This window comes from Malaclemys terrapin, chromosome 7, assembly GCF_027887155.1.
Source record: "Malaclemys terrapin pileata isolate rMalTer1 chromosome 7, rMalTer1.hap1, whole genome shotgun sequence".
NCBI classification, from domain to species: Eukaryota; Metazoa; Chordata; order Testudines; family Emydidae; genus Malaclemys; species Malaclemys terrapin.
Genome location: NC_071511.1, coordinates 123106456 through 123132903, shown reverse-complemented (window position 1 = coordinate 123132903; position 26448 = coordinate 123106456). Strand labels below are relative to the sequence as shown.

General features: G+C 44.5%; 1 protein-coding gene across 3 annotated transcripts in view; it reads left to right on the top strand.

The window, feature by feature from the left end:
- The window catches only part of NEURL1 (neuralized E3 ubiquitin protein ligase 1), a 316430-nt gene that overhangs the window by 273155 nt on the left and 16827 nt on the right, over window positions 1–26448 (top strand). For all 3 annotated transcript variants that reach the window (XM_054033381.1, XM_054033382.1, XM_054033383.1), the window contains exon 4: window positions 19712–20392. In XM_054033381.1, coding sequence (XP_053889356.1) covers window positions 19712–20392 — 681 coding nt within the window. The remainder of the gene's footprint in view (window positions 1–19711; window positions 20393–26448) is intronic.

Below are 26448 nucleotides of genomic sequence, written 5' to 3'. Positions count from 1 at the left end.
GAGTGCTCCGCTCTCTCCTCCCCAATCAGATCAGAGTAGTGAGCAAACCAACAGAAATAGAGGGAGGAAAGGGATAAACAAGCATTATAGGACTACCCTAGAATATTGTATAGAGGAGCCATCGAAAGAAGAAAATGAACATTTATACTTGTTTCTAGTTGGAGAGTAACCGAGAAAACAGGTTGCGGAGTTATTATTGGACTCAGAAGGCGAGGAGGAAATTCGGAGCTTGAGTCACAAAGAAGGAAAGGGAGGAAGTAAGCGGAAAGGTTAAGTCATAGTGAAAATGTATTAAAGGCAGAGCATGGTATCACCTGAGGGAAGGATGCTGATGAGAAGGAAGAATTGATGGGGATTCAGAGCACTGAAATTTAACAAGAGCCTGTGGGGAGAGAGCAACGAAGAAAGGGAAAGAAAACGAGTCCTGCTGAAAATGGAAGTGAGGGCAAAGGGACTCAGATGATAAAAACATATGGACAAATGTGGTAACAATAGCAAGCAAAGACAAAGACCCTGATCCTGTAATGGATTCTGGGCAGTTGGACCTCTGTGCAGTAACCGGGGGTACTGGAGTCAGCCTTCAAGCAGCAAGGTTGGGATCCAAGCTAGTACAGGATGTCAGTGTCTGTCTTCAGTAGAGATGGGCTCAAATTGCTTCAGATCCAGATTTTAAATATCCCACAGTCTGGGAATATTCTGATCTGGATTTTTGGTTCAGCCCCTCATTAGCCTTTAGCCACTGAACATAGCATAGAAATCTTCATGGGTAGAGTAGCCGTGGAAGGATCTCCCTACAATGGAAATTGGGAGAGTAAAGTGTCCACTAAGGTGTATACGTTTTGTCACTTCTGGCTTAAGTGCTTCACTTAGCTTTTTAAAAGCTCAGAAAGGCCCAGGGAAAAACAAATCAATCCTAGAGAGAAGGTAGCGATGAGCAACCAGAAATAACTGTGTTGAATGCCTTTTAATATGACTGCATCTCACTTGCAGATCCCCCTCTCAGATGCCCACAGAATTAATAACTGCTCTGAGTAAGCTCGGAAGCTTGTCTCTTTTACCCACAGAAGCTGGTCCAATAAAAGACATTACCTCACCCAGTCTGTCTCTGTAACAGCACATTAGTCAGGCTATGTCTACCCTGCCTCTGGGAGAGTGCCTCCCAGCCTGGGTAGTCAGACATGTGCTAGGTCCGCTCCAGTTCGTGCACTAAAAATAGCAGTGTGAACGTTGCAGCACAGGCAGCAGACGGGCTAGCCACCCGAGTACAAACCGCCTGATGCCCTGGGTCCATGCCAGAACACCCATGTTGCTGTTTTTAGTGCGCTAGCTGGAGCAGTGACAGTGTATGTCTGTCTGCTCGGGCATGTTCCCATCTGTAGTGTAAACGTACCCAGAGGTGCTGGAACTAAGGGTTATGGGGTGCAGCAGCACCCCCTGGCTTGAAGTGGTTTCCATCATATACACGGTTTACAGTCTGATTCGGTTGCTTTCCGCACCCCTGCTATACAAATTGTTCCGATGGCGCTGGACGTGCCCTCAGTGTCTATGTCAGATGTCTCGTCCAGCTCCTTCCACGACAGGAAGTATTGTGTACCTGACCATTTAAAGATAGCGCATGGTGGCCTGGTAATTGTGCTGCAGTAGTCTCAGAGGTGGCTTGGCAGGTGGATTCTTCAGAGTGCCTCAGCCCAGTGTGACAAACCTTGACATAATATACAGTAGTGCCGGCAACGCTGCATGCTCCATCAAAGGCAGCACCTGCTCCCTGTACAGTGCCCTGCTGGCCAGACTTGATTCTCATGCTTCATTAACCATGGCTGAAATTGACAAATCTTTAGACCACTACAGCAAAGCTATTTTTTTTTTAAAAAATCAATGTACATTGACCCAGCTCCTGTGAAGACTATATTTAAAACATCAGATGCAGTCGGAAGAGAAGGGAAGAAAAGCAGAGTTGGCTAGAACCTGGGAGAGCAGATTTCTCTCTGAACTTCTCTATGGACTCTTCCATGCAGATCTAACTTCGAACAGCTGACAGAGTCTGGAACTGTCGGACTGAAAGATTTAGGGTGGGGTGTGGGAAAGAGGGGTTCCAGGTACAGGGTTAGGTAGTGGGCAGACCTTGGTAGTACCTTCTGAGCCCTGGACCAAAGGGAGCACTTCATAACTGGCTAGTGGCTTTTCTGCCCAGGTGCACCTGACATCTATATGGATCTGCCTCTGAACGGCAGCAGCAGAACAGGTATCCCTGGGGCAGGGGAGCTTATTGTCAGAGACACTTCTGAGGGTTAGCTCATAAAAGGCTTAATGCAGTTTGGTTAAGTTCTGTTTTTATCCAGCCCTGTTTGTTCTTCCCTGATGGCCATATTGTCCGGGGGTAGCTGAGCGCTGCGGAGAAGCTTGTGTCTGTTACAGGAACATTTGCAGTTCGCGTCAGCTAACACGCACAGCCAGATCCGTGAATACGGCCCTACCAAATTCATAGCCATAAAAAACGCATCATGGACCATGAAATCTGGTCGTTCCCTTCCCCCTGTGAAATCTGGTCTTTTGTGTGTTTTTTCAAGGGTTGCCAACCCTCCAGGTTTGGCCTGGAGTCTCCTGGTGACTCTTGAAAAAAGCAATCCGGGAGATTTTAATAGGATATTTTCAGAAAATGACATTACGTCATGTTGGGGGGGGGGGGGGGAATCTCCTGGAATAGCTTCAGTCACAGTTTGCAACCCTAGCTTTTACTCTATGCTATACAGATTTCATGGGGGATACCAGTGTTTCTCAAATTGAGGGTCCTGACCCAAAAGGGAGTTGCAGGGGGGGTCACAAGGTTATTTTAGGGGGGTTGCAGTATTGCCATCCTTACATCTGCGCTGCCTTCAGAGCTGGGCGGCCTGAGAGTGGCGGCTGCTGACTGAGGGCCCAGCTCTGCAGGCCACAGCACAGAAGTAAGGGTGGCAATACCATACCAGGCCATCCTTACTTCTGCGCTGCTGCTGGTGGCAGCTCTGCCTTCAGAGCTGGGCTCCCGGCCAGCAGCCACCGCTCTCCAGCTGCTCAGCTCTGAAGGCAGCACCGTCACCAGCATCAGCACAGAAGTAAGGGTAGCAGTACCACAAACCCCCCCCCCCCCCAATAACCTGGTGGACACCCCCCAACTCCTTTTTGGGTCATGACCCTTACAATTACAATACCTTGACATTTCAGATTTAAATAGCTGAAATCATGACATTTATTATTTTAAAAATCCTATTACTGTGAAATTGACCAAAATGGACTGTGAATTTGCTAGAGCCCTACCCATGAACTTCAGCGAGGTTATACCAAAATAACTGAAAGCAGAATGCGACCTAGGGCCCTTCATAGGCCCCTGCCTTATTCATGTGTGTGTGTGTGTGTATATATATATATACACACACACACACACACACACACATATACACACACACACACACACACACATGTGTGTATATATATATATATATATATATATATATATATATATATATATATACAACTTTAGAAAGGCCTGCTGCCCTGCTGGCTTTCTGTCTTCATCTCTTTAGGCCAGCCAGCTCCCGTACTAGTGTAAATCTGGAATAGCTCCATAGAAGTCAGTGGAATTACTCCAGGCTTACCCTGTAACTGGGAGCAGAATTTGTCTATTTGCTTCTAAGATATCAAGCCAATAAATCTTGCTGCTAGAGCTTATCTTAGTCTCCTTAGTTCAAAATATCATGGAGAAAAGAAGTTCTTAGCTAGACCCCATCAGAACTTCACGAACATTTATCACAGAATGTATAAGGAATTCATTGAATAGATGATTTTTTTTATGACAAGGTGTGTGATTGAAATGACCATAGACTTCTCCTTTGGTTCCCTTCCAGTTTCATCCAGCCATGACAGCTAAAATTACCAGTTTAGAGCTAGAGAGACACGTCTCTCTCACCAACAGAAGTTGGTCCAATAAAAGATATTACCTCACCCAACTTGTGTCTCTAATATCCTGGGACCGACGTGGCTACAACTACATGGCATACAATTTTGAGCTACTATTTTAGGAGATCTCCTTTGCAGCTGTTCACTTCACTGCGAAGATACAGAGGAGAGGACTGAAAAGCACATGTTGACATCAAAGCTCCTTTTAGCTGTGGAATCCAGTTTTACATCTTCACAACAGCCCATTTTCCTTCCTCTTTGTGGCCCTGATTCAGGAACACATCCTGATTCAAGACAGCATGTAAACCTAGGCTTATGTCCCGTTGGCTTCAATGGGGTTTAAGCACTTACACATACATTTATGTGTGCTTTAGTGCTATCCTGAATAGGAATAGACTGAAGCACATGGTCAGCGTCTTTCCTGAACTGCGACCTAAAGCCATACTTGTGCTATTTAAAAACAAGCTAGGAAGGGTCAGCAAAAGAGAACTAGATTTATTACTAGGTTTATTACATCATTGTGTGAATGCTTCTTGCAGATTAAGGTTACTCCAGAGTATAAACCTACTGTATGTAATACATAAAATAGTTGAACCATTCCTTTAGATGAGTGCAAAACAAACTAGAAACCTTGGGAGACTGTAGATGTGTATTTTTCTCACATGTTAGTTGGCCAAAGTAAAGACCTAGGGTTTACATTGACGTGCTAACTCGTGTTAATGTTATAATTGCTTTGTCTTCACTAGGATTTTACAAGGTTTAACTAACATGAGGTAGGAACATACCTTTTTCCTTACTACAGACAAGACCTTACAGTGTAAGGTCATAAGGGCAGCATCCATGGGCCAGATCCTGGTATCATTTACACCAGCGGTTCTCAACTGGGGTTCCAGGAGCCCTTTCAGGGGTGCTGTGGGGCTCCGCCGCTGAAACCTGAGCCCTTGTGCATTCCCCCGCCGGCTGAAGCCCCAAACCCCGGTGTTCCCCCCAGGCTGAAACCGGGAGCGGCATGAGCCTGAAGCCCTGACACAGGCAGAAGCCCTGAGCCCATGGGCAGAGTTGAGGGGGCATGAGGGTGTTGCCCCCCCAATTGCAGTGCCTTACCCAGAGTGGGGCAGTCCTGGGGGCAGCTCCGCCCCCCCTCTGCTCTCCCAGCCCCCTCAGGCTCCACTGTCTGGCCAGGTCCTAGGCAGGAAGCCGGAGCTAGGCAGTGCGGGGCAGCTGCTCCTCTGACTGGTAATGCCATGGAGTGGGCAGCCCTGGCATTCCCCGTCTGCTGCTGGTGCCAGGGTTGCAGCCGCTCCTCAGCTCCCAACCCCCTTTGACTGCTCACATAGCCGGTCAGAGCTGCCCGGGCAGGGACCCGGCTCCAGGGCTGGCAGAGCCCTCAGGGAGCAGTCACCGGCACACAGCCCCAGACAGGTGGGTGGCCTGCTGAGGTGTCCCTCCCTCAACCCCGCTATGTGGAACTGGCCCGAGCCCAGCCAGCTGGCCCTTGTCCCCTCCCCCTGCAATAGAAGTCAAACTACACCTGTCAAGGCTGATTCCCCACTCTGGCACTTCGAGTGCAGAAGTGGGGCCCGCAAAGATTTAAAAAATTAATACTGGCCACTCCAGGCTTGTATTAAACTCCCAAGGTTACAGCTTTTCTCTGACCTTGGATGGGTAGATACTGCCACCACTCAAGTGCAAAACCCCTTTGAGAGCCCAGGAAGGCACACTTGGGAATTCCTTTCTGTGGGGTACCCTCAAGTCCTTTCACACACACACCCTCCGGGGAAGAGCTGAGAAAGAAAACAAAGGAAATCAGCTGTTGCCACGAGCTAATTAAACAATACATGCACAAGCCTCTTAGGACACAGAATTCCAATCCTGTTCTTAAAAAAGGTAAAAAAAAATTTGTTTTTAAAAAGGGAAGAAAATGCATCTGGAAACTCAGGCTACTGCTACATTTTAAAAGAGCAAATACAAGGATTAAGCACCAAAATAGCTTTCTTAAGATCCAACTTAAAGGTTACAAGCAAAACAAAAACATTTGGGGTTAGCACACAGGAAGCCACAAGCCATAAAGAAATAAAAGGAGATAAATCTGATCGCGTCTTCCTAGACATTTCCTGATCTACGTACATATCTGGGGTTTCAAATGAGTAGTTTCTAGGTATGATACCGATAATTTTTCATACCTGGCTCCAAGCTTCTTACAGCATAGTTCCAGCCCTGTCTGCCTCTCTCCGAGAACAACAACAGACAGACAAAAAGGGAGTCTTGTTTCAATTTTAAAAAGTTCTAGCCTTCCCATTGGCTCTTTTGGCCAGGTGCCCACTCACTTCATTTTATCTATGCATAGCAGTGACTTTTAACCCTTTACAGGTAAAGCAAGTAGAAAACAGCTACTAAGAGGGATTTTATAGCTAGCTTGTTGGCTGGGTCCCTAAAAGGGAGCTACCCCTCCCTTCATATATCACAACATCTATGCCCACCCTTGGCCTGGAGCCTCACCCCCCGCTAGGCCCTGGAGTTTTTATAGCATGTTGAAGGGGCCTCAGAAGGAAAAAGGTTGAGAATTCCTGATTTACACCAGTGCAAATCTCGAGCGATTGCATTAACTTCAATTGAGTTCCTCTGGATTTACATGGATGTAACAAACCAACATTTTGCCCCTTTTCTTTTTACTTGTCTGTAAAGCACTGAGACACTTCTGGAATTATGTAAGCAATATCAGAGGTGCCCGGTTCCTGGGGGGTGCTCGATCCCCGCTACACCCCAGGCTTCACTCCCCAATCCACCCCCTTCCCCTAAACCTGGACCCTGCTCTTCCCACCCCACCCTGTTCTGTTCCTTGCCCCTGCTATTCCCTCTGCCCCGCGCCTCCTGAACACCGCTGAACAGCTGATTGTGGTGGGCGGGAGGCACTGGGAGGGAGAGGGAGGAGCTGATCCGCGGGGCTGCCAGTGGGTGCTGAGCACCCACTATTTTTTCGCTGGGTGCTCCCCTCCAGCCCCGGAGCACCCATGGAGTCGGCCCCTATGAACAATATAGTGTCTTCATGCAGAGATTTTAAAGCACTTGCTAAACATTTAATTAAATAACCCTCACCACAAGCTCACCCAAGAAGTGGGTATTATTATCCAGATGAGGAAAGTGAGACACGCAGAAATTGAGTTGATCTCCTCAAGCAATCTGTTCCAGATTCAGGAATAGGTCCCAAGTCATTTGACCTCCACCTCTGAATATTAGGCACCAGGCCATATTCCCTCTGATCTCTGAGCATTTAGAAAGAGTCAAATGGGCTACTAATGGCCACAGTTCAGAAAAGCAGTTAAGAACATGCTAACGTTTATCCTTGTTCAGAACAGTAGTTAAGCATACGCTTAACTTTAAGCACATGTTTGAGTCCTATTGACTTCAGTGGGACTGAAGTAGATGCTTAAGTACCATTTTTAAATGGGGATGCCTTCCTGCCTGGGGGCCAACGTGTGTTTGTGCTACTGAGAAAGCATGAAAACTCACAAGTTGCTCTGACCATTGGCTTTGGTTGCAAAATAAACAAATTCCAAACTAGAAAATTAGCATGGAAGCTTTGAGTGTCTTGTTCAAAACTTACTGGCATGCTCCCCTAAAATATTCCTGTTTACTAAGGGAAACAGTGACTGCTTTTTGTGCCATTTTGTACTTGCAGATCAATTTGAAATGCTTACAGATGATGTACAGAATGCTTTTTCATAGAAATCATAGAAGATTAGGGTTGGAAGAGACCTCAGGAGGTATCTAGTCCAACTCCCTGCTCAAAGCAGGACCAACACCAACTAAATCATCCCAGCCAGGGCTTTGTCAAGCCGGGCCTTAAAAGCCTCTAAGGAAGGAGATTCCACCACCTCCCTAGGTAACCCATTCCAGTGCTTCACCACCCTCCTAGTGAAATAGTGTTTCCTAATATCCAACCTAAACCTCCCCCACTGCAACTTGAGACCATTACTCTTTGTTCTGTCATCTGGTACCACTGAGAACAGTCTAGATCCATCCTCTTTGGAACCCCCTTTCAGGGAGTTGAAAGCTGCTATCAAATCCCCCCTCATTCTTCTCTTCTGCAGACTAAACAATCTCAGTTCCCTCAGCCTCTCCTCATAAGTCATGTGCTCCAGCCCCCTAATCATTTTTGTTGCCCTCTGCTGGACTCTTTCCAATTTTTCCTCTGTGTGTGTGTGTGTGTGTGTGTGTGTGTGTGATGAACAAGATGGTTCAGGGCACTTCATTACACAATATTTGTCCCAGAAACTACTATTAATCAGTGGACACTCACCCTCTGTACTTTGGATTCCTTTCTTATTTAAGCATGAATGTATTTCCTTTCACTATTTAGACTCTTGAAAAAAATATGCAGTTGATCAATCCAATTACCAAGCTAGATAGGAATTTCTAATTGTGCTGGGTCTGACTAACAAGGTCTGTAATTCTATTATCTTCGGCGTTCTGCATTTCTTCTTTCTGGATGTTTCATCTTAGATTCTGGCAGTAGATGAGTCTGGTTTCTGTCCCCTCTTTTAGGGTCTGGTTCCTGTTTTCTGATTTTTCTACTTTGCTGTAGCATTTTTATCTGTAGTATTGATAGAGTATTCACAACCTCCTGATGGGAAATCTGCATTCTGCATAGCATTCTCATTAAGCAAAGGAAGTGAAACATATTAATATGCATAGAAGTATGTGTGTGTGTTCTGAATAAAACCCACAGGAGTGCCTATTCACACTCACCTGGCAGGAAAACAAACACTTTGTGTCTAAGCAAAATTGTGTAAGTCCGCAGCTCCTGTGGAAGAAGGCAAAATTTGGTGCTAGAGTGGCAGAAAAATCCACCACAGTTGAACGATAAATGAAACGCAATGCTTTCTGAACAGCTACCCGCTGAGAATAGCTAATAGCGCTCTCCCCCTTCTTTCCCTTTGCCACCATCTGTTCAAACTGGAACATGCCAGCCCAATAATTTTTGAGTTTGAGTCTAACTTTCAATTCCGTGATGTGTTGGATGGGTTTGAAATTAGGCCAAAGAAATTAATTTTATCCAAACCAATTTACACATAAACCAGTTTAAATCTAAAACAGAAAGACGCCAATCCCTCACAGTGCTGAGCACTGTTCACTCTGCCTCAGGACTGGTGGAAGCTCCCTAAAAGTGTGTGTGTGTGTGTGGGCACTGGTGCCCCAACTGTGGCCCTGCCCCTCGCACTGCCCCTTCTCCCTCAGGCTCCACCCTCGTGTCGCCCCTTTCCCCAAAACCCCACCCCTGTGCCATCCATTCCCCCCAAGGCCCCGCTCCTGCGCTGCCTCTTCCCTCCAAGACCCTGCCCCCCGCTTGCTTCTCTCCTGCCTCCCCCCCCATCGCTCACCTGTAGCCCTCCCACTTTTAAAAGTGATGGGGCCGGGGCCCCCTGGTCTCCCCCTGTTCCGGCATCCTTGCTCTGACTGACTTCAGAGGGAGCTGAGGACGCTCAACCCCTCACAGAATTGGGCCCCAGAATACTTTGGCATTGGTTCTTTTGCAACCTAGTTTTAATCTTGTGTAGATTTGTCACAATCTAAATGATTCTTTCTGACAATCCAGCCGCATCGCCTGCAGTGAAACTGCTTCTCCTCTCCCTTTGTGCTCTTTCTCCAACCCTTGGCTTGAACTTTGACTTCTGACTGCTCGATTACAGTAGAAGTTCTCTTTGATACTTGAGAGAGTATTGGAGAGACATAGTGAGTCTCTCTAAAATGCTAATTTGGTCCTTGTTGGTCCGAAGGGGAACTGATTCAGTCATTTGACTCACACATCTGTCGTTCGCTTGACGAATACGACTATCTGTCATGAAATATGTGTAATTCGCGACAGAGCAGACATCTGCCTGGGACGCTACTTACAGAACTTACAGCCTTCTTTGAAATACTGTAGAACCTCAGAGTTACGAATACCAGAGTGACAAACTGACCGGTCAACCACAGACAGAGGTGAAAGCGGGTCGGTACGGCATACAAGTAAGAAGTGGCCAACAGTACCGGCCCGTACGCAGCCGACGTTAAAGTGCTGCTGTTGCAGCCCCTTTTACCTCCCCACCCCCAGGGCTGCTGATGGGGGCAGCTGCCCTGGGGCCTGGTGATTTAAAAGGGCCTGGGGCTTCCAGCCACTGTCGCAGCTACTGAGGCAGCAGTTGGAGCCCCAGGCCCTTTAAGTCGCCACCGGAGCTCCAGGCAGCATGGGCCAGGCAATGTGGAAGGGCTGGCTGAGGGAGGCTGACCCAAAGAACCACCCCTTCTGGGGGCCCCCGTACCAGTAAGTAATTTATCTTACTTTCACCCCTGACCACAAACCTCATTTGGAACCAGAAGTACGCAATCAGACAGCAGCAGAGACACAGGGGAAAAAAAGCAAATACAGCACAGTTAAACGTAAACTACTACCGTAAAGAAATAAAGGGAAAGTTTTAAAAAAAATGTGATATGGCAAGGAAACTGTTTCTGTGCTTGTTTCATTTAAATTAAGGTGGTTAAAAACAGCATTTTTCTTCTGCATAGTAAAGTTTCAAAGCTGTATGAAGTCAATGTTCAGTTGTAAACTTTTGAAAAAACAACTGTAATGTTTTGTTCAGAATTACGAACATTTCAGAGGTGTTTGTAACTCTGAGGTTCTACTGTATGTCTGAAACTTCCAGATCCTATGTCCTATCTGCTAATTCAGGGCCAGCCAATGGTGTGTCTGTAACAGTTCCTCATAGCATGAAATAGCCTCCCGTGAGTTACTTTGGCTTCCAGATTGAAATGAATAGGATATAAAATCCAAATGTAACTAGTAACTTGTGCATGAACCCCATAAAAGCACTTTGCAAATGTGTTTACCCTCCACTAAGTACACAATGATGTCAACTTGGTATCACCACGATTTACGAGTATGAAGTGCATGAATGAATAATTGCTCCGGCTTTTGGCCTTTGGAGCCCCCTAAAGGGCAGAACATGACGCACTGCAAGGTGACAATGGGCGCCCAGAAACCACATCTCTCCAAAGATCAAATGCAAATCAGAACCCACAGAATAGTCTGTTTGGTGACAGTCTTAACCTGCTGTGTGACTCATTGGGCTGATGTCATCGTTAATTATCCCTACTATTCATTTATATATTGCCACAAGTATGCGAGCTGGCATGCAGACTAAAATGATAAAGGGCTCCCACCTTGAAAAGCTTGCGTTCTAAAGAGGCAACACATAGATGGGGGTAGGCGAGCAGCAGAAGCAGGGTGCTGAGTGGTGAAGTGAGGCATGTGTTGTGTTTGTGATGTTAGTTTGCAGTTTTTTATTCTAAGCACCCATGGAAAAAAATGAATGGATGATTAGCACCCCCCTACAGCCCCCAGCCTCACCTCTTCTCTTTAGGGGTCTTCATCCTTCCCAGGCCTGGGAGGGGCTGCAGTGGGGTCCTCTCTCCCACTTCCCAGGCTGACAATGAGAGCCCGGCCGGTGCCTGGGGCTGACAGCGGTAGTCCAGCCACCCCAGGGCAGACAGCGAGAGCCTGGCCCAGCCGCCCCAGGGTTGCTGACAGCAGGAGCCCCTGCTGCGCTCAGGTTGGCTGACACGATTTCTGAGTGAGGCTTAGAAATCGTGACTCTTGCGATCAGTTCATGAGAGTTGGCACGTCTGAGTCTGTAATGGTCACGCAGGTCTCTCACCTCGATTAATCCTTGCTATTTAGGTGGTAGGCTCTTTGGGGCAGGGATTGTATCTTATGATGTGAGTGTATAGTCCCTACCAGTGAGCCCCCGAGCTCTGATACTACTGGGGCAGGAGCTAAATTGTACCTGCTCTTGAAGACAAGGAAAATGATCTTACATTTAAAGCTGATGGAGCTACATCAAGAAGGAATTTGTCCATTGACTGTAATCTGTTGTGTATTCCCGTAGGGAAGATAGAAAGGGCATGCTTTATTTAAAATGGCATATTAAGACTTTTAAAATAAAGTCATAAACGATATGACTCTAACTAGATCTTTATGTAACTAAAGACTTTGGGTTTTGTGTCTCTTTTGTCTGGTGCAGTAGGAAGGAATGGTGGGTCAGAAATTAGTCAGGTAGTTTGACTTTTCAGTCTGTTCTTAAGGGGAAATGTATTGAGATGAGTTGAGTTTCTCTGTATATAGCAGAGAAAGTTTTAAGTATGAGTCATTCCTGTGTGGGATTTTATCCAATTGCCTCCCACCTCTACAATAAGGCTCCCAAAGTGGCTTCTTTGTATGAATTGGGAAGATGCATTCCGGCGCCTGAATGTTTATGAGAAGTAAACAGAGTGGAGTGCCCCCAGGACTTATAACTTCAAGATTTAAAGGTATCAGAAAAAATAAAACAAAACTAGGCAAAGCATCACAGACTGATCCTGTGCATTTTGTGACTCTAGGTTTCCACAGGGTCACGATGATAGCGCAGAAAGGCAGTTGTCTGCTCCTCAGACCTCCCATGAAGAATACAAGTTTTCTGACAGCAAATAAGTTAATTTTTTTAGAAAATGTGTCTATTTTGGTACATTGCCAAAAAGTAAAAGCACTCCTACCATTCTTTGTGAGCTTGGCTTTGTCTCTTAACTACTACAAGGAATGTCTCCATCTCCCCTTCCTTTCATTTCTCTTTTGTTTGCCTCTTGAATTTTCCACTTGGGTTTATTTTCAATGGGGGTGAGTTTGTTTTTCCATTTTCTTGGTTTCCCAAGTAGAATAAAAAGGGGGAGGGATAGCTCAGTGGTTTGAGCATTGGCCTGCTAAACCCAGGGTTGTGAGTTCAATCCTTGAGGGGGCCTCTTGGGCATCTGGGGCAAAATCAGAACTTGGTCCTGCTAGTGAAGGTAGGGGGCTGGACTCAATGACCTTTCAAGGTCCCTTCCAGTTCCAGGAGATGGGATATCTCCATTATTTATTATTCTAAGAAACATATCACAAAACTAGAGATGGGCCTGAACCAAACATCCTGTAACTCTGGGAAAATCTGAACCTAGATCCTGACTTTGGGCAAATGAAAAAGCCGACAAAATTGTTTGTTTCGGGTAAAACAAAAACATTTATTTTTCAACGGTATTTACCTTTAAAAAAAAAAGTAAAACTCAAAACAAAAATAATTTAAAATAAAATCAAAACACTTCATTTAGAAAACATTAAAATTAAAATTTTTGACTTTTTCAATTTTTTTTTTTTTTGGCCTGAAACAATTTGGCAAATTGAACACAAATCTGCAAAACGTTTCGGTCAACCCAACTATGCATCTTTTGGCAAAACGAAAGTTTCATCTGAAAAATTTTGCCCAGCTCTAGATATAATGAATTTGCATATATACAGCATCTTCCATCCTCGGTCCCCTCAAAGTACTTTACAAATTGAGTTATATACTATGCACAGCAATCATTCCACCTACCACTGAAATGCAGCCACTGCTGGGCTGAAAAGGGACAAGTGTATAATACTGTGCACTACACAACTACGCTGCACTACACAACTAATTTAGGATGGGAAGCAAAGAATATCACTGAACAACTGCAAGGAGAGTTTAGCAAAGGCACAGGTCTTAGTTGGGACTTTTAGTGAGAAAGCTGGGCTTACCCTCCTACTCTTATGAGGGATGTTGGATCTTGATTGACTGCAAAGTGGCCTGTTACACAGTTTTACTTCTCATCCAAAAGATGGGTTGCTTTTTGCCAAACCACTTAGGCCCATCTCTAACGGCCATGTTGTTTTACAGCCTGGCACATCTGCTTTATATTTCAGACACTTCCCCCTAAATTTTCAATGCGGTGCCAAACGGCCTCTTAGCCGCACAACTCCTGTTAAAGACCTTGGAGGAGGGAGTGTCCCATTGTAAGTGTTGGAATCATGCCCTTCTTCCCCGAGGGCTCCTCCCTGAGAGTTTGAGAAGGAGCTCTGGTCCATTTTCTTGCTTATGAGTGGAGTCCCATATAATGGCACAAGTAGAATTGTAAAACCCCTTTTGCGGAGGCTGATTTTGAAAAGTTATATGACATTTCAGCCAATAGATGTCAGACTCAGGACTTGCAATTCCCGTTGACGTCAGTGAGCATTTTGGGGGTTCTGCAGTTTTCAGGGTTTTAGTTGCAAAAACTTCACAAGGAGATATAATGTTGAGTGAAAATATTAGTAAGACAAAATTACCAAATGAATGCAAAGGGGGAGGGGAGGAGAAGAAATGAAGTTGGTGGGAGGAGGGAGAGCAAGAAGAACAGAAAGAACGAAGAGACGTGCAAGAAGGAATTTTTGACACACACACCCTTTTTTTTTTTTTTACTTCTGTTTCCTTCAGTGGATCACACTGATTCAAGTAAGTTCAGAGTTGATCCCTTGTACTTCATCAACAGAAAATCATGAGTGGTGTACAGATACAATGAATTTTCTCCTTGTTACCTTGCAGTCTCTACACTCCTGTTTCCTATTAAGCAGTTTCATTTTATGATGCAATGTATTCTTTTACCAAAGGCCATGAGTCTGATTCCCAATGTCTTAGAGACCATTTTGTTCCAGTCCTAATATTTGAATTTCCTTTGTTCACATTAGACCCTCTTTAGATCATTACACATCATTAATACACATTGGCAGGTCATGTACGGGGATCATGTATTATTTCTAGCACCATACGTGCGCACAGTGCTTTGCAGACTAGTCAAAAGAAGAAGGTCCCTGTGCCCAAAAGCTTGCAGATGAAACAGTTGATGCTGTGAGTTGTGGGTTGGTTCCTGGTTGTTGCAGGAAGTCAGTGGGAGCTGCAGGTGCCCCTCACCTTGGAGGATCAAGCTCTTTGGTTGACAATAGACAACGTATCAACAATGGAGAGGGTGAATGGATATAACAAAGTCACTATGTTATAAATGCTGACAATAATATGTGCCTTTTGGGTCTTGTAGCTGTAGGGTGGTTAGTTAGTGCTGTAGATTATAATTCTCTCCATGGTTGTATGTGCATGCATCTGTATATACGTATGCAGGAGGTGTCTTTAAGAAGTCAACATTTGCCAGCAGTCAGCATGCAGAGTAGCTGAGCTACCACGTTCCCCCTATCGCTTTGAAGAGGGATGTTTGGTGGTAGATGAAGGGATGAGTAGTGGTGGAAAGCTGGCTCAAAGAAGAGCTTTCTTAGGGGGGACTTGACGGAGGGGTTCATGGTTGACCAGGGAGCCTCTTTCAAGCCACAGCAGACAGCATGAAAAATCAGGAGCTGGCAGAGTGAGGAAGAGGAGGAGATGCAGACAGAAACCAAGGCAGAGATGTAGGCGGTGCAGAGCCTGGAACGAGGATTCTGATAACCCCTCCACTTCAAGCCAACTCCTTGGTTTGAAGCTTTATTAAATTAAGCTAGGGACTACCCAGAACCCTGAGGATTTTTCTTCCAAACCATCTGCATTGGAAGCTGGAATCCTTTGAAGCCCCTTGCCTAGGGAGGGTATCACATGCTAAACAGTTGGCGTTTTATGTGAGGCTGTAGTCTCTGAAACCCCGAAAGAGGAAAAACTTGCAGCAGAGAAGTGAAAATACTCTTAAAAACTTTTTCTCGCCCATATCCCCCGCCCCTTTATCAGTCAGATAATTTACCCTTATCCTCTAGGAAAGAGAAAAAGGGATTTGTATGGCCCTCAAATTTTGTAAAAAAACCACACCTAGAATGCCCCAGATTCTCTCCCAGGAAAAAAAGAGCACATAGTGGAAAATCCTTTCCATGTAGAACACTGCAGTCACTTCCTACTATACAACAACAGTGATATCTGTTAGAGACGTCACTGAGAAATCCATCATCATAATTCAGTGTAGGGGTCAAACCCTGAATTCCTTGCTCATTTTGTCACCTCAGTCCTTGCTCAGGCAAACCTTACACTGACATCAATAGCATAGTAAAACCCAAGGATTCTTAAATAATGTTGCACAGTTGACCAAACTCTTTGGGGTCCTTTGGGGATCTGAAGAAGTGGGTTTTTTACCCATGAAAGCTTATGCCCAAATAAATCTGTTAGTCTTTAAGGTGCCACTGGACTCCTCGTTGTTGTGGATACAGACTAACGCGGCTACCACTCTGATATGTGGGGTGAGAGTAAGACATTGTCAGAAATGAGAAATTTCATACTGATCGGGGCAATATACAGAGGTGAAAACTAGCAGTGTCTCTACCTCACATTCCAGAATTTCACCATGTGGACTATTGTGCAATTTTATTCTCACACTCACACTACACACACACAGACACATACATTTGAAACTAATAAACGGTCTGTCTTAAATGTTCTTAACATTCACGCTGGAGATTGGCTGTAGCAGAGAAACAAGGCTGGATCATGGACCAGTGTCTTATTAGCAGCTTGTTCTATACTACCAAAGTGAGAAATGGAGCTGCACTAAAGCAAGAAAACAATGCCTGTGTGGGATTCTGCTGACAACCGACCACTCAATGTCCTCTTTTTTGTTTGAGATTTCACCATAATGATCAGATGGAATTATTCGTTCATAACTCCACAGCTCATGAATCATTCTGCATCAGTGGTGTTCCATGCTTCATGTCAACACACGACTTACGTTCATGCAGGATGAATCTTAATATTTTAATTTCCTCGTGATGGGATTTTACAATTCTGCTGCATCATTTTCGATTGATGAAAAATCAGATCAGTAGGATCAGGCTGGCAACCCTAAAAGATCCACCCTTCTAGATGTTCACAAATTCCTTCTATACATTAATAATACTCTGTTCTCCTATAAACCTTTCGGCCAACAATCTTTACAATTGATCCTCACAAGCCACCCTGTGGGGTTGAGAAATGTGATTGCCATTATATGGATGGGCCACATTATAGGGGGAAAACCAGCCACTGCGAGGTTGAATTGCTTGCCGAAAAACAAGTTAGTACCAGTTCAGAATAGAATGTAGCTCTGTCCAGTGTCTCAGCCACAAGACAGTCTTTCTCCCTAAACTTCCATTCAATTTTTTTGTCCAGCAGCTGAAGGGAAATGTGAAGCATCCTTGTGGAAAATCAGCTTTTTGAAACCTTGACTGCAAGCTACCCACACATCAGTAGGCTGCACATATGTGGTTAAGGGGAATGAAATTTAAAGGACCTTCTGTTTCTATGCACAAAGGTCTCTACCAGTTCACCTACACAGAAGAATCTGCGTCAGCTGCCAGTATTCATTTTTTCTCCTTTGTGGGTTTCCAGCCTGGAAGAGGGACAGAAGTCTGATTCTATCCAGCAGGGGCAGTGATGACATAAACACTAACCAATATAATAGAAAGCATTAGTGCAATTGTGATCTAAATTATCCAGGGTAACACCAGTTCCTGTTCTGCTTCTTTTCCTGCATTAACTGTTGGGGCTCGGAGTTGTTCCTAGGATGAGGAGGATCAATTACGTGATACAAACAGACAGTCCTTTTTTAATTTTGAATATTCCAACATTCTCTGGAAATTGCAGATTATTAAAGAGGAGACTGGAGCAATTCATCTTAAGCAAACCAAAGAGGTTATACTGCACCCCAGCAACCTCTGGGGGTGATCTTGTTAGATCTTCCAAAATAAGCGGGGTTGAAATGGTATAAGAGATCATTGGTGAGAGCCGCTATGTTGCAAGATGTGCTCTCAGTGATTCAATAGAGATGGTGTTTCTCCTTGGTGAGTCAGTACTGAACCAGTATTCTGGAGAGGTGCTAGGGGGAGCCATCCTAACAGGGGTGCCATCTTCCAGAGGACTCGAGACCCTGGCCATGTGCTGTCGTAAAATAAATAATCTGAGGGAGAAATTTAGCAAGCACAGTCAATCTGTGGAACTCTTTGCCAGAGGGTGTTGTGAAGGCCAAGACTATAATAGGGTTCAAAAAAGAACTAGATAAATTCATGGAGGATAGGTCCATCAATGGCTGTTAGCCAGGATGGGCAGGGATGGTGTCCCTAGCCTCTGTTTGCCAGTAGCTGAGAATGGGTGACAGGATGGATCATTTGACGATTACCTGTTCTGTTCATTCCCTCTGGGGCACCCGGCACTGGTCACTGTCGGAAGACAGGATACTGGGCTAGATGGACCTTTGGTCTGACCCAGTATGGCCATTCTTATGTTCTTAAGAGAGTGTTAACTCTGAGGTGCTGACTGATCAAATGTTCATTGCTGTCTCCTCACCTACGTTCTTTCTCTGACTTCACCTAGTACCAGGTTTGCTTCCTGTCCTAAATTAGAGTCTGGGGTTGTTGCATTTTGCTTTGCAGTTGCTCTGTTTCACCCTTGCATGTCAGTGCTGGGCTATTTTGGGGCTAAATCTTGAGGCCCTTGCTTGGGGCCAGAAGCCATGTGTGAGTGTGCAGCGTTGGAGGATGGGTACATGGAGCCTTCCTTTGCCTCCCACCTGCTCCCCCGCACAGTGAGTTGTCCCTGTTGGACCGAGGAGTGCAGGCACTATTCCAAGCTAATGCTGCTGGTGATGATCGCCTTCTCGAAGGGGTTGTGATGAGAGGTCCATGGCCATGCATGGGGAATACAGGGGTTCATGCTGCACCCTTTCAGATGGTGATGGAGCTGCTCCCTGTGTGTGCTCTTGCAGAGCCCAAGGAGGAATTCTAGCTGAGTCAACAAAAAATCCTTCAGCGGCTTTTCTCTCAGAGTGGAGCATCCTAAGCCCACGTAATTTGGACCTTGGTTTATAGCCGCAATCTGCTCTTTAATCCCTACTCAGGCAAAGCTCCAATTGAAGTGGAGAAAGGTTCCCAGGTCTGGCCCACAACCGGTATAATAAGGCCTCCATCCTGCACAGATTTAGACACCTGCTTAACTTTACCCACACGGAATAGTTCCTGAAAGAGTTACTCATAGTTCATAAAGTTAAGCCTGGGTGGCAGGATCAGGGCTTAGGTTTGTAAACTATGTTGATTCAACATTTTTCCTCCATGTATTGCTCTTTACCATTGACAGGTAGCAACATGGTTCAGATTGTGCCAAACAGAAGTAATTTAAGTATTAAAACCAACTGGCTACATTGTTTAGCAGAGGAATTAAATTGATGATCAGCTTTTGAAGCATCAAGTGAGACGTAACAGAAAGGATAATGTGTAATGATTTTTTCTCTGTTGCATTTGAATGGCATATGCGTCTTTGTTGTTTATCTGCTGGTTTGATTTTTAATTATTTGTTCTGGAGATAATGAGTGACTGTGCTGTATTTATAGAAAATTCCTAAGCTGTGATATTATCCGCTTCTGTGCTGTCTTTCTGCAAACACGGGTAGGCTGGCGATTAATTATCGCTAGAAATATGAATTACATTTCAAGTGGTAGCAAATAACAAATAGGACTGAAATTTACAAGACTAGCATTTTGTTTTAAAATCCAAATATCTACTTAGTTACTCATTTCATGGCCCTTGTGAGACGTGATTATAGACATGGACAAGGCGTTACAGCTCAGCCTTTATAGCTATTTGATCAATACATTCATGATGTATCTCTGCTTCCCCTCCCCAAGAAGTTCCTCTCTGTCAGTTTTTTCTATTGATTTGAGTCTACCTGCATTGAGTTATATAGTGATTATGGTGGCTGGTGCTATGGGGAAAGCACAGGACTAGCACACAACTGCAAAAATATTTTATTTTATGCTCTTTTTTTTTTTAAAGGAAAACGTATTCGAGGCAGAAGCTCTCTGCTTTTCCCTTCAACTTATCAATCAAACCAACAGTGAGTCCTAAAATCCTGGATATTTTGATTATTTCTTGAGTGATCCTTCTCTCTCTCGTTTGGTTTCACAGACAGTGAAATTATTCCTCCCGACTGCCTGCGTCCGAGATCTTTCACTGCAATTCGCCGGCCCTTGCTGCGCAGGGAGACAGAGGACACCCGGCTCTCCGTGAGCCTCTGCGACCTCAACCTCCAGGAAGAGAACTTCCATGTGCTGGCCACCATGTGTCCCATCCCTCAGAATTCCCTCAATTCTCAGCATTCCCATCTCTTCCCATCCCAGCTCGAAAGTGACCTCCGCTTCCACCAGCTCAGGGGAGCCCATGTCAAAATCCTGGACGACCAAACTGTGGCCCGGCTGGAACATGCCCGGGAAGAGAGGACTTTGGTTTTCACCAGCAGACCCCTTAGAATCAATGAAACCATTTTTGTCAAAATTAACAAATCAAATGCCTCCCGCTCCGGCACACTGTCATACGGAGTTACCTCTTGTGACCCTAGTACTCTGAGGCCCAGTGACCTTCCTTATAACCCAGAGTCGTTGGTTGACAGGAAGGAATTCTGGGCAGTGTGTAGAGTCTTGGTGCCCCTTCAGAGTGGAGACATCTTGGGGTTCATGGTGAATTCAGAAGGCGAACTGCATTTGAGTCATAATGGTGCCAGCGCCGGCATGCAGGTCTGCGTGGACTGTTCCCAGCCCCTCTGGATGTTCTTTGGTTTACATGGAGCAGTTATGCAAATTCGAGTATTGGGTATGTTTGTCTATTTTAAAATTTCACATGAAAAATATTGAGGAGGTCCGATTTGTAGGGGAGGGGAATTGAATTAAAAGATTAGAAGGCGATCAGCTTACTTTAGGTCACATACACAAAAAGTTTTATATCTACCTCCCTTCCACCCTCAAACCCCCCCCCCCCAAGGGCTCTCTAGTTTTGTGAACCTACACCCAAGAATACTGAGTTAGAATACTGTACTTTGCATGTATATAGCACCTTTCACATAAAGATCTCCAAGCTCTTTGCAAATACAAAGAAATGAATCCTCATAATCTCCTGGTGAAATAAGGAAGTGTGAGCCTTTTGCACATGGAGAAAAGGAGGTGTCATGACTTGCCCGAGGTCACATAGAAAATCTGTGGCAGAGCTTGTTCCTATGCATTAACCACAAGACCAAACAGTCACCAGAGAAAGTCCTCCTGAATCCCTCATGTTAGATTATGCAAAGAAGTCACCGTGACATGAACTACTGCTTCACCTTCGCATCCGAGTGCAAAGCAGAAATCCAACAAACAATGAGATGTTTACGACCCATTCTGTTTTAATTAGGCAAGCGTAAGTGATGCAGGTAAGTAAATCTTTTAAAATAGATGATCTTTATCTCAACAAGAAGAAGAACAGGAGTACTTGTGGCACCTTAGAGACTAACAGATTTATTAGAGCATAAGCTTTTGTGGACTACAGCCCACTTCTTCGGATGCATATAAGAAGAAGTGGGCTGTAGTCCACGAAAGCTTATGCTCTAATAAATCTGTTAGTCTCTAAGGTGCCACAAGTACTCCTGTTCTTCTTTTTGCGGATACAGACTAACACGGCTGCTACTCTGAAATTTATCTCAACAGTGTCCCTTTAACTGGAATGTTTCTAGGTGGAAAGTGTAGAACAAACACTGAAGGAAATATTTTGAAAGCGTGGAAGTCTGCAGGCAAAAAATGCTTGTGCACGCACCTTTGCTTGTACACTCTTAGATTTGTGTGTGCGGGTATCTGCTGTGTGCCAGCACAAGCATTTTTGCCGGTGCAAGCTGTCTTCTTTAGCTTAGCCTTGAATGTGGACCAAGTCCCGGTCGTGCTAATGTCAGTGTCAAAACTTGCAGTGAAGTCTGTGGGAGCAAGATTTGGCCCTCAGAGAGCAGTTCCTTTATAGTTTATATCCAGTATGTAAATAACAAGGGGTTCATTTGCTAACAGTACATTCAAGATATTTAGTTAGGGGCTAGTCTACAATGAAAACATACATCGGCATAGCCACATCTCTCAGAGGTGTGAAAAATCCACACCCCCTAAGAGGTAGATGCTATGCTAACCTAACCCACTGTGTAGACAGTGCTACATCGACAGAACAATTCTACTGCCTGTCAGGGAGGTGGATTAACCCCTCCCATCACTGTCGGGATTGTCTACGCTGAAGTGCGACAGTGTCACAGCTGCAGCATTTAAAGTGTAGACACAACCTAGGAAAGCACTCGTGTCTCAACCTTAGCTAAAGGGAGGCTATCTTGTAGTGCTGGACTCAGACGTTAGATGTTGCACCACATTAGACAAAAACAATGGCAATACGCTGAATATTTAAATACTCCGTAAAGGATTTACAAATAGGTGTTAATTAAAATCCTCTAATTAGTGTCACTTTTGCTGTGGAGGGAGAAGCAGCAGTTTAAGGCAGTGCAGGCATTTGGCTTTGAAAAGTCATTTGGCTGAATTTCTTCCAAACTTCTGGTATATGATGTCAACCAAAGAATTTTTCAAATCCCCATTTGAAACTGAATGGTCGAAAGATGCTGCTCCCGCAGTGCGCTACTTGCAGTCTGGGTAGCCTGGCTACCGGTTCACTACCATGCCTAGTTCATGACACTCCCGGCTCCAGCACGGAGCTGTGAAATTGACAAGAAATCCAACAGTCGATGTAAGTACCTGCAGCGTCTACACAGACACTGCCTCGCCCGAACTACACCGGCATAAGTCCGACATCTCTCGTGGAGGCGGAGTTGATATGTCGGTGTAGTGGGGCACTTACATTGGTGGGAGCAAGGCGGCAGTGTATATACTGATGTAATTAGGTTGATGTAAGCTGCTTTACGTCAACCTAACTCTGTAGTGTAGACCAAGCCTCAGAGACAGACAGTCCAACCGTCTCCTACTTCCTTTTACTGTCCATTCTCTTCCACTCCAATCTCCTGTCAGCCCTCCTGCTCAGGTATGAATTTAGGAACCCTGGCAGACTGCAGACCTGCACTCTGCCTATAAGTCCCTATGGGAAGTTGCGTCTCTCTTCACTCTTTCAAGGTGCATTTTAAGGGAAAATATGATTATCCTAATCTATGATGGGTTGGCTAGATACCGGTGATCTTGCAAGCTCATATCTACATCTCAAGTGAATCTTGCATTTAGAATGTGCTCCTCGCTGGGGTATCTGAGTCCCTGTATAAGCATGACAGTTTTCAGAGTAAGAAATCTAATCTTTCTGCAGTGCATTACTTCACTTTTAGGAACAAATATTTTTAAAAAAGTTAGGCTTGCAATTAGATGCCTACTTTGGGCACACAATGACCGGACTGCACATGCATATAGCTAATTAATGGGATTCGTCGGTGTAATTTAGATGATTTAGTTGGTGTTGGTCCTGCTTGGAGCAGGGGGTTGGAATAGATGGCATCCTGAGGTCTCTTCCAACCCTAATATTCTATGATTCTATGATAATTACTTAATTTGAAAATAGGACCCTTGCTTTTTTAAAGGCCCACTACAAAAATAATCCCTCCATCAAACAGAAAAAACAAATTATTTTTGGAAGAGCTAGTGGCTAAACTCTCCTCCTAGGAAATGGGCATAACCCCCTTTAACGATGATTTGGGGTGAACCTGCCTACCTGTCTACAAGGCTTTCTTTCATGGTATAGTTTGATTATAGTGACTTATTAGCAATAGGAGAAGAAATACCTTAAGTGATCTATTTAAGACTTATGAACCCTAGGCATAAGTTTTTATTACTAACATCCTGGTGTAATTAAAATGCTCAAGCATAACAAATGTGACACTACCATTTATTGCTTTAACCACTATTCATCTTCTAATAGTCACTGGGATCCAATTTGATTACAGTTCCTGTGTGTGCTGTACAGAGAGCCTGGCTAGCTTTTTTTTCCCAGCTAGCACATCATTCTGATAATGGTAGATCAAGCCAAAGAGACCTGCGTGGGGAATAAAGAGGATTAAATGATACTATACTTGAGCAGGGAGGTCCCATCTAGCCTGGTAGGCACAGGGAAGAACAGACCCATCCGGCTTCCACCATGCCACAGTTTACTTTGATACCAGATCACCCGTTCTGCCAGCTGTATCATGAGCACACACGGTAACTGTCTCCTGAACGCAGTTGTAAGAGGACAAGCTAGAATTTTTTTAAACTGGAGTGTAAGTGAGGGGAGTTGTTGGCATTAATCTAATGTCCCCAAAGGAAGGATAAGGATCCCTCTGCTGGTACATCTATTGTAATGCTGGCTAACAGTACCTAGCATCATCCAGTACAATGTTATGACATGTGCACTGCCTACATTATAAGACATGCCTAAACCATAAATGTAACTTTGCAGCCTTAGGTTGGATTGTTATAAAATGTCAGTGTTTTTAACACAGTTGGGCTGTTTATACAGAGCAGTTATCAAACTCTCACCAATACTAGCCACTTCATGATGCTCTAGTTACAGGATCAGTCATACGGATGGATCATTTCCAGGCCGGAGGATGAACTAGATGACCTAATAGAGTATTCCTATCTCTAGCTTCTATGATGCCATAGTGAATCGGAAGCGTAAGAAATGTCATTGATATCCGTCTTCTCTGGCAGTCAATGGGAAACATGCAAAACCTCTATTACGACAACAAGAAATGAAAACACAAATAGTGCCAAAAGCACCATTCTGGTTGCTTATTCTAGTGCAGTAAATATTATAAAGCAGATGTAAATCTCTTCCTAGGGGTATCCCTCAAGCCCTTCTTAAAATAAGTAAAGCACCACCACACTGAATGAAAGGAACAAAGAGCTGTGACATGAACTCCAAAAGCCGGGAATTTAAAGTCAAGGTGTTCCATTCTCCTCTCCAGCCTTTCTGCTTTTTCTGCAATACAGATAAAATTATTCCTGGCCACTGGCAACACCATTGCACAATTAGAAGAATTAAGAAGGGTGAATTAGAGGACTGGATGGCTTAGGAGACTGATTATTGGAGACTGACTTTTCCACCTCTAGATCAGCCATTTGGCTGTGACCCAGGATGATGACAAATGAAAGTCATTGCCATCTGATGACTGTAATTGCCATTACAAAGTCAACATTTACCAACAGCAGCTGTCCCACCAGTATCAGACATACCAGAGTTATTTCCTGGGCTAAGGATCGAGAAGTACTGTAGTATCATAGAAACAATTCCACATGAGGAAACCACTGCACCTGCACAGAGCTCATTATAAGATCAAGGCCTGAGATAGGCCATTGCAGGGACTGGTGCAATAAACAGGGGTGTTGTCTTCAGTCTTTATCAACCCAGTACAATTCACTAGAACTAAATTCATCCTAGGGGAAGTAATAAAACAGAAAATTAAGATTAATTAATCTTTCAAGCAAGGAGAAAATAAATAAAACTCCAAGCACCATCACAGTTGGGCGAGAGGCTACAGGGACGTACAATGAAAGATGTAAGGAGCTCAGAGTTCAAAGCAAAGGTGTAGCAGGCAACTGGATCACAATGTATAAGTACCTACATGGGGAAGTGATATCTGACAGTACAGACTCTCTAAAGTTGTAGACAAAGTCATAAGACAACCCAGTGGCTGGAAGCTGAAGCTAGACAAATTCAGACTGGAAATAAGGGTAATTAATTAGCCATTGGAGCAGATTATCAGAGGAGGTGGTAGAGTCTTCCTCAAAGATTTGCTCTAGTTCAACCACAAATTACTGGTCTTGGTGCATGAATTTCTGGATGAAAATCTCTGGATTATGTTGTGCAGGCGGCTAAACTAGCCTATCACAATAGTCCTGGGTGACCTTAAATTCTGTGACTCTTCTCGGGTATAAGGGAGGCGATCACAAAACAGAGAACTCGAATGTTACTGATCTCTAGGAGACTGAGTAGCCAAGTAGAAATGAAACACAGGCTTTGCATACCATATATGGAACCTAATGTTGTATGTTCCCCTTTCTACCCTCACCCCAACCCAGGAAAGATTCATAACCGAGAAAGGACACTGTGCTTCAATTATGAGAACGTTAAAAGAGGAAGAAGCAGCCCATGGTGCAACCAAAACAACCTGGAACTGAAAGCTTTCACTTAGCAACTTCATTGTTTCAGGTTTAATGTTCTTGTAAAGTGGACACGACCAGCGTATTACAACAGTGATTTACTGTTCCCAGATTTTGCTTGTAAGTGTCTTGGATCAGGCAAAGGTTTATCGAGAGCCCTGAAAGACTGAAGTGAGCTGGCCTGAATATACTGGGCTGCCTTTTACATTGTAATTAATTTTAGAAAGTAAAATTGATTGACCTCAGAAGGTTTTGGAAGTTATGACTCATGTCTGGAGGAGCATAAGCTGCAGTGAGTCTCTATAGAAACTCATTGGGAAGCCAAGTGGTGGTACATCATTGTTTTTAACTTTGCTGTATCTCAGAATGAATTGCTTCCATGCAACAAATTGTTTTTGAGCTTCCCTGGGGACGTGAACTTTGCATAGAGATCAAAGTTTCCTTGTAGGTAATTAAAAAACAAACAAGCAGGTGCTTCATTAGTATATGGGTAAAAGAGGCAGTGAATGACAGTGATAATGGCATACAGCGTCTATAGGTCATTCATTTAAATCTGGTGTAGACCATTAGTGGCTAAGGATTGTTACCATCTGATGGATGCTCAGTGGGAAGGGAGAGTTGGGATTCAGGCCAGTTATTAGTTGGCTGGTCGTATTCCATCACACAAACGTAATCATGACTGGCACTAACTGGGACCCTTATCGGCAGTGTCAGAAGAGAAGCCAGAGACTGAAT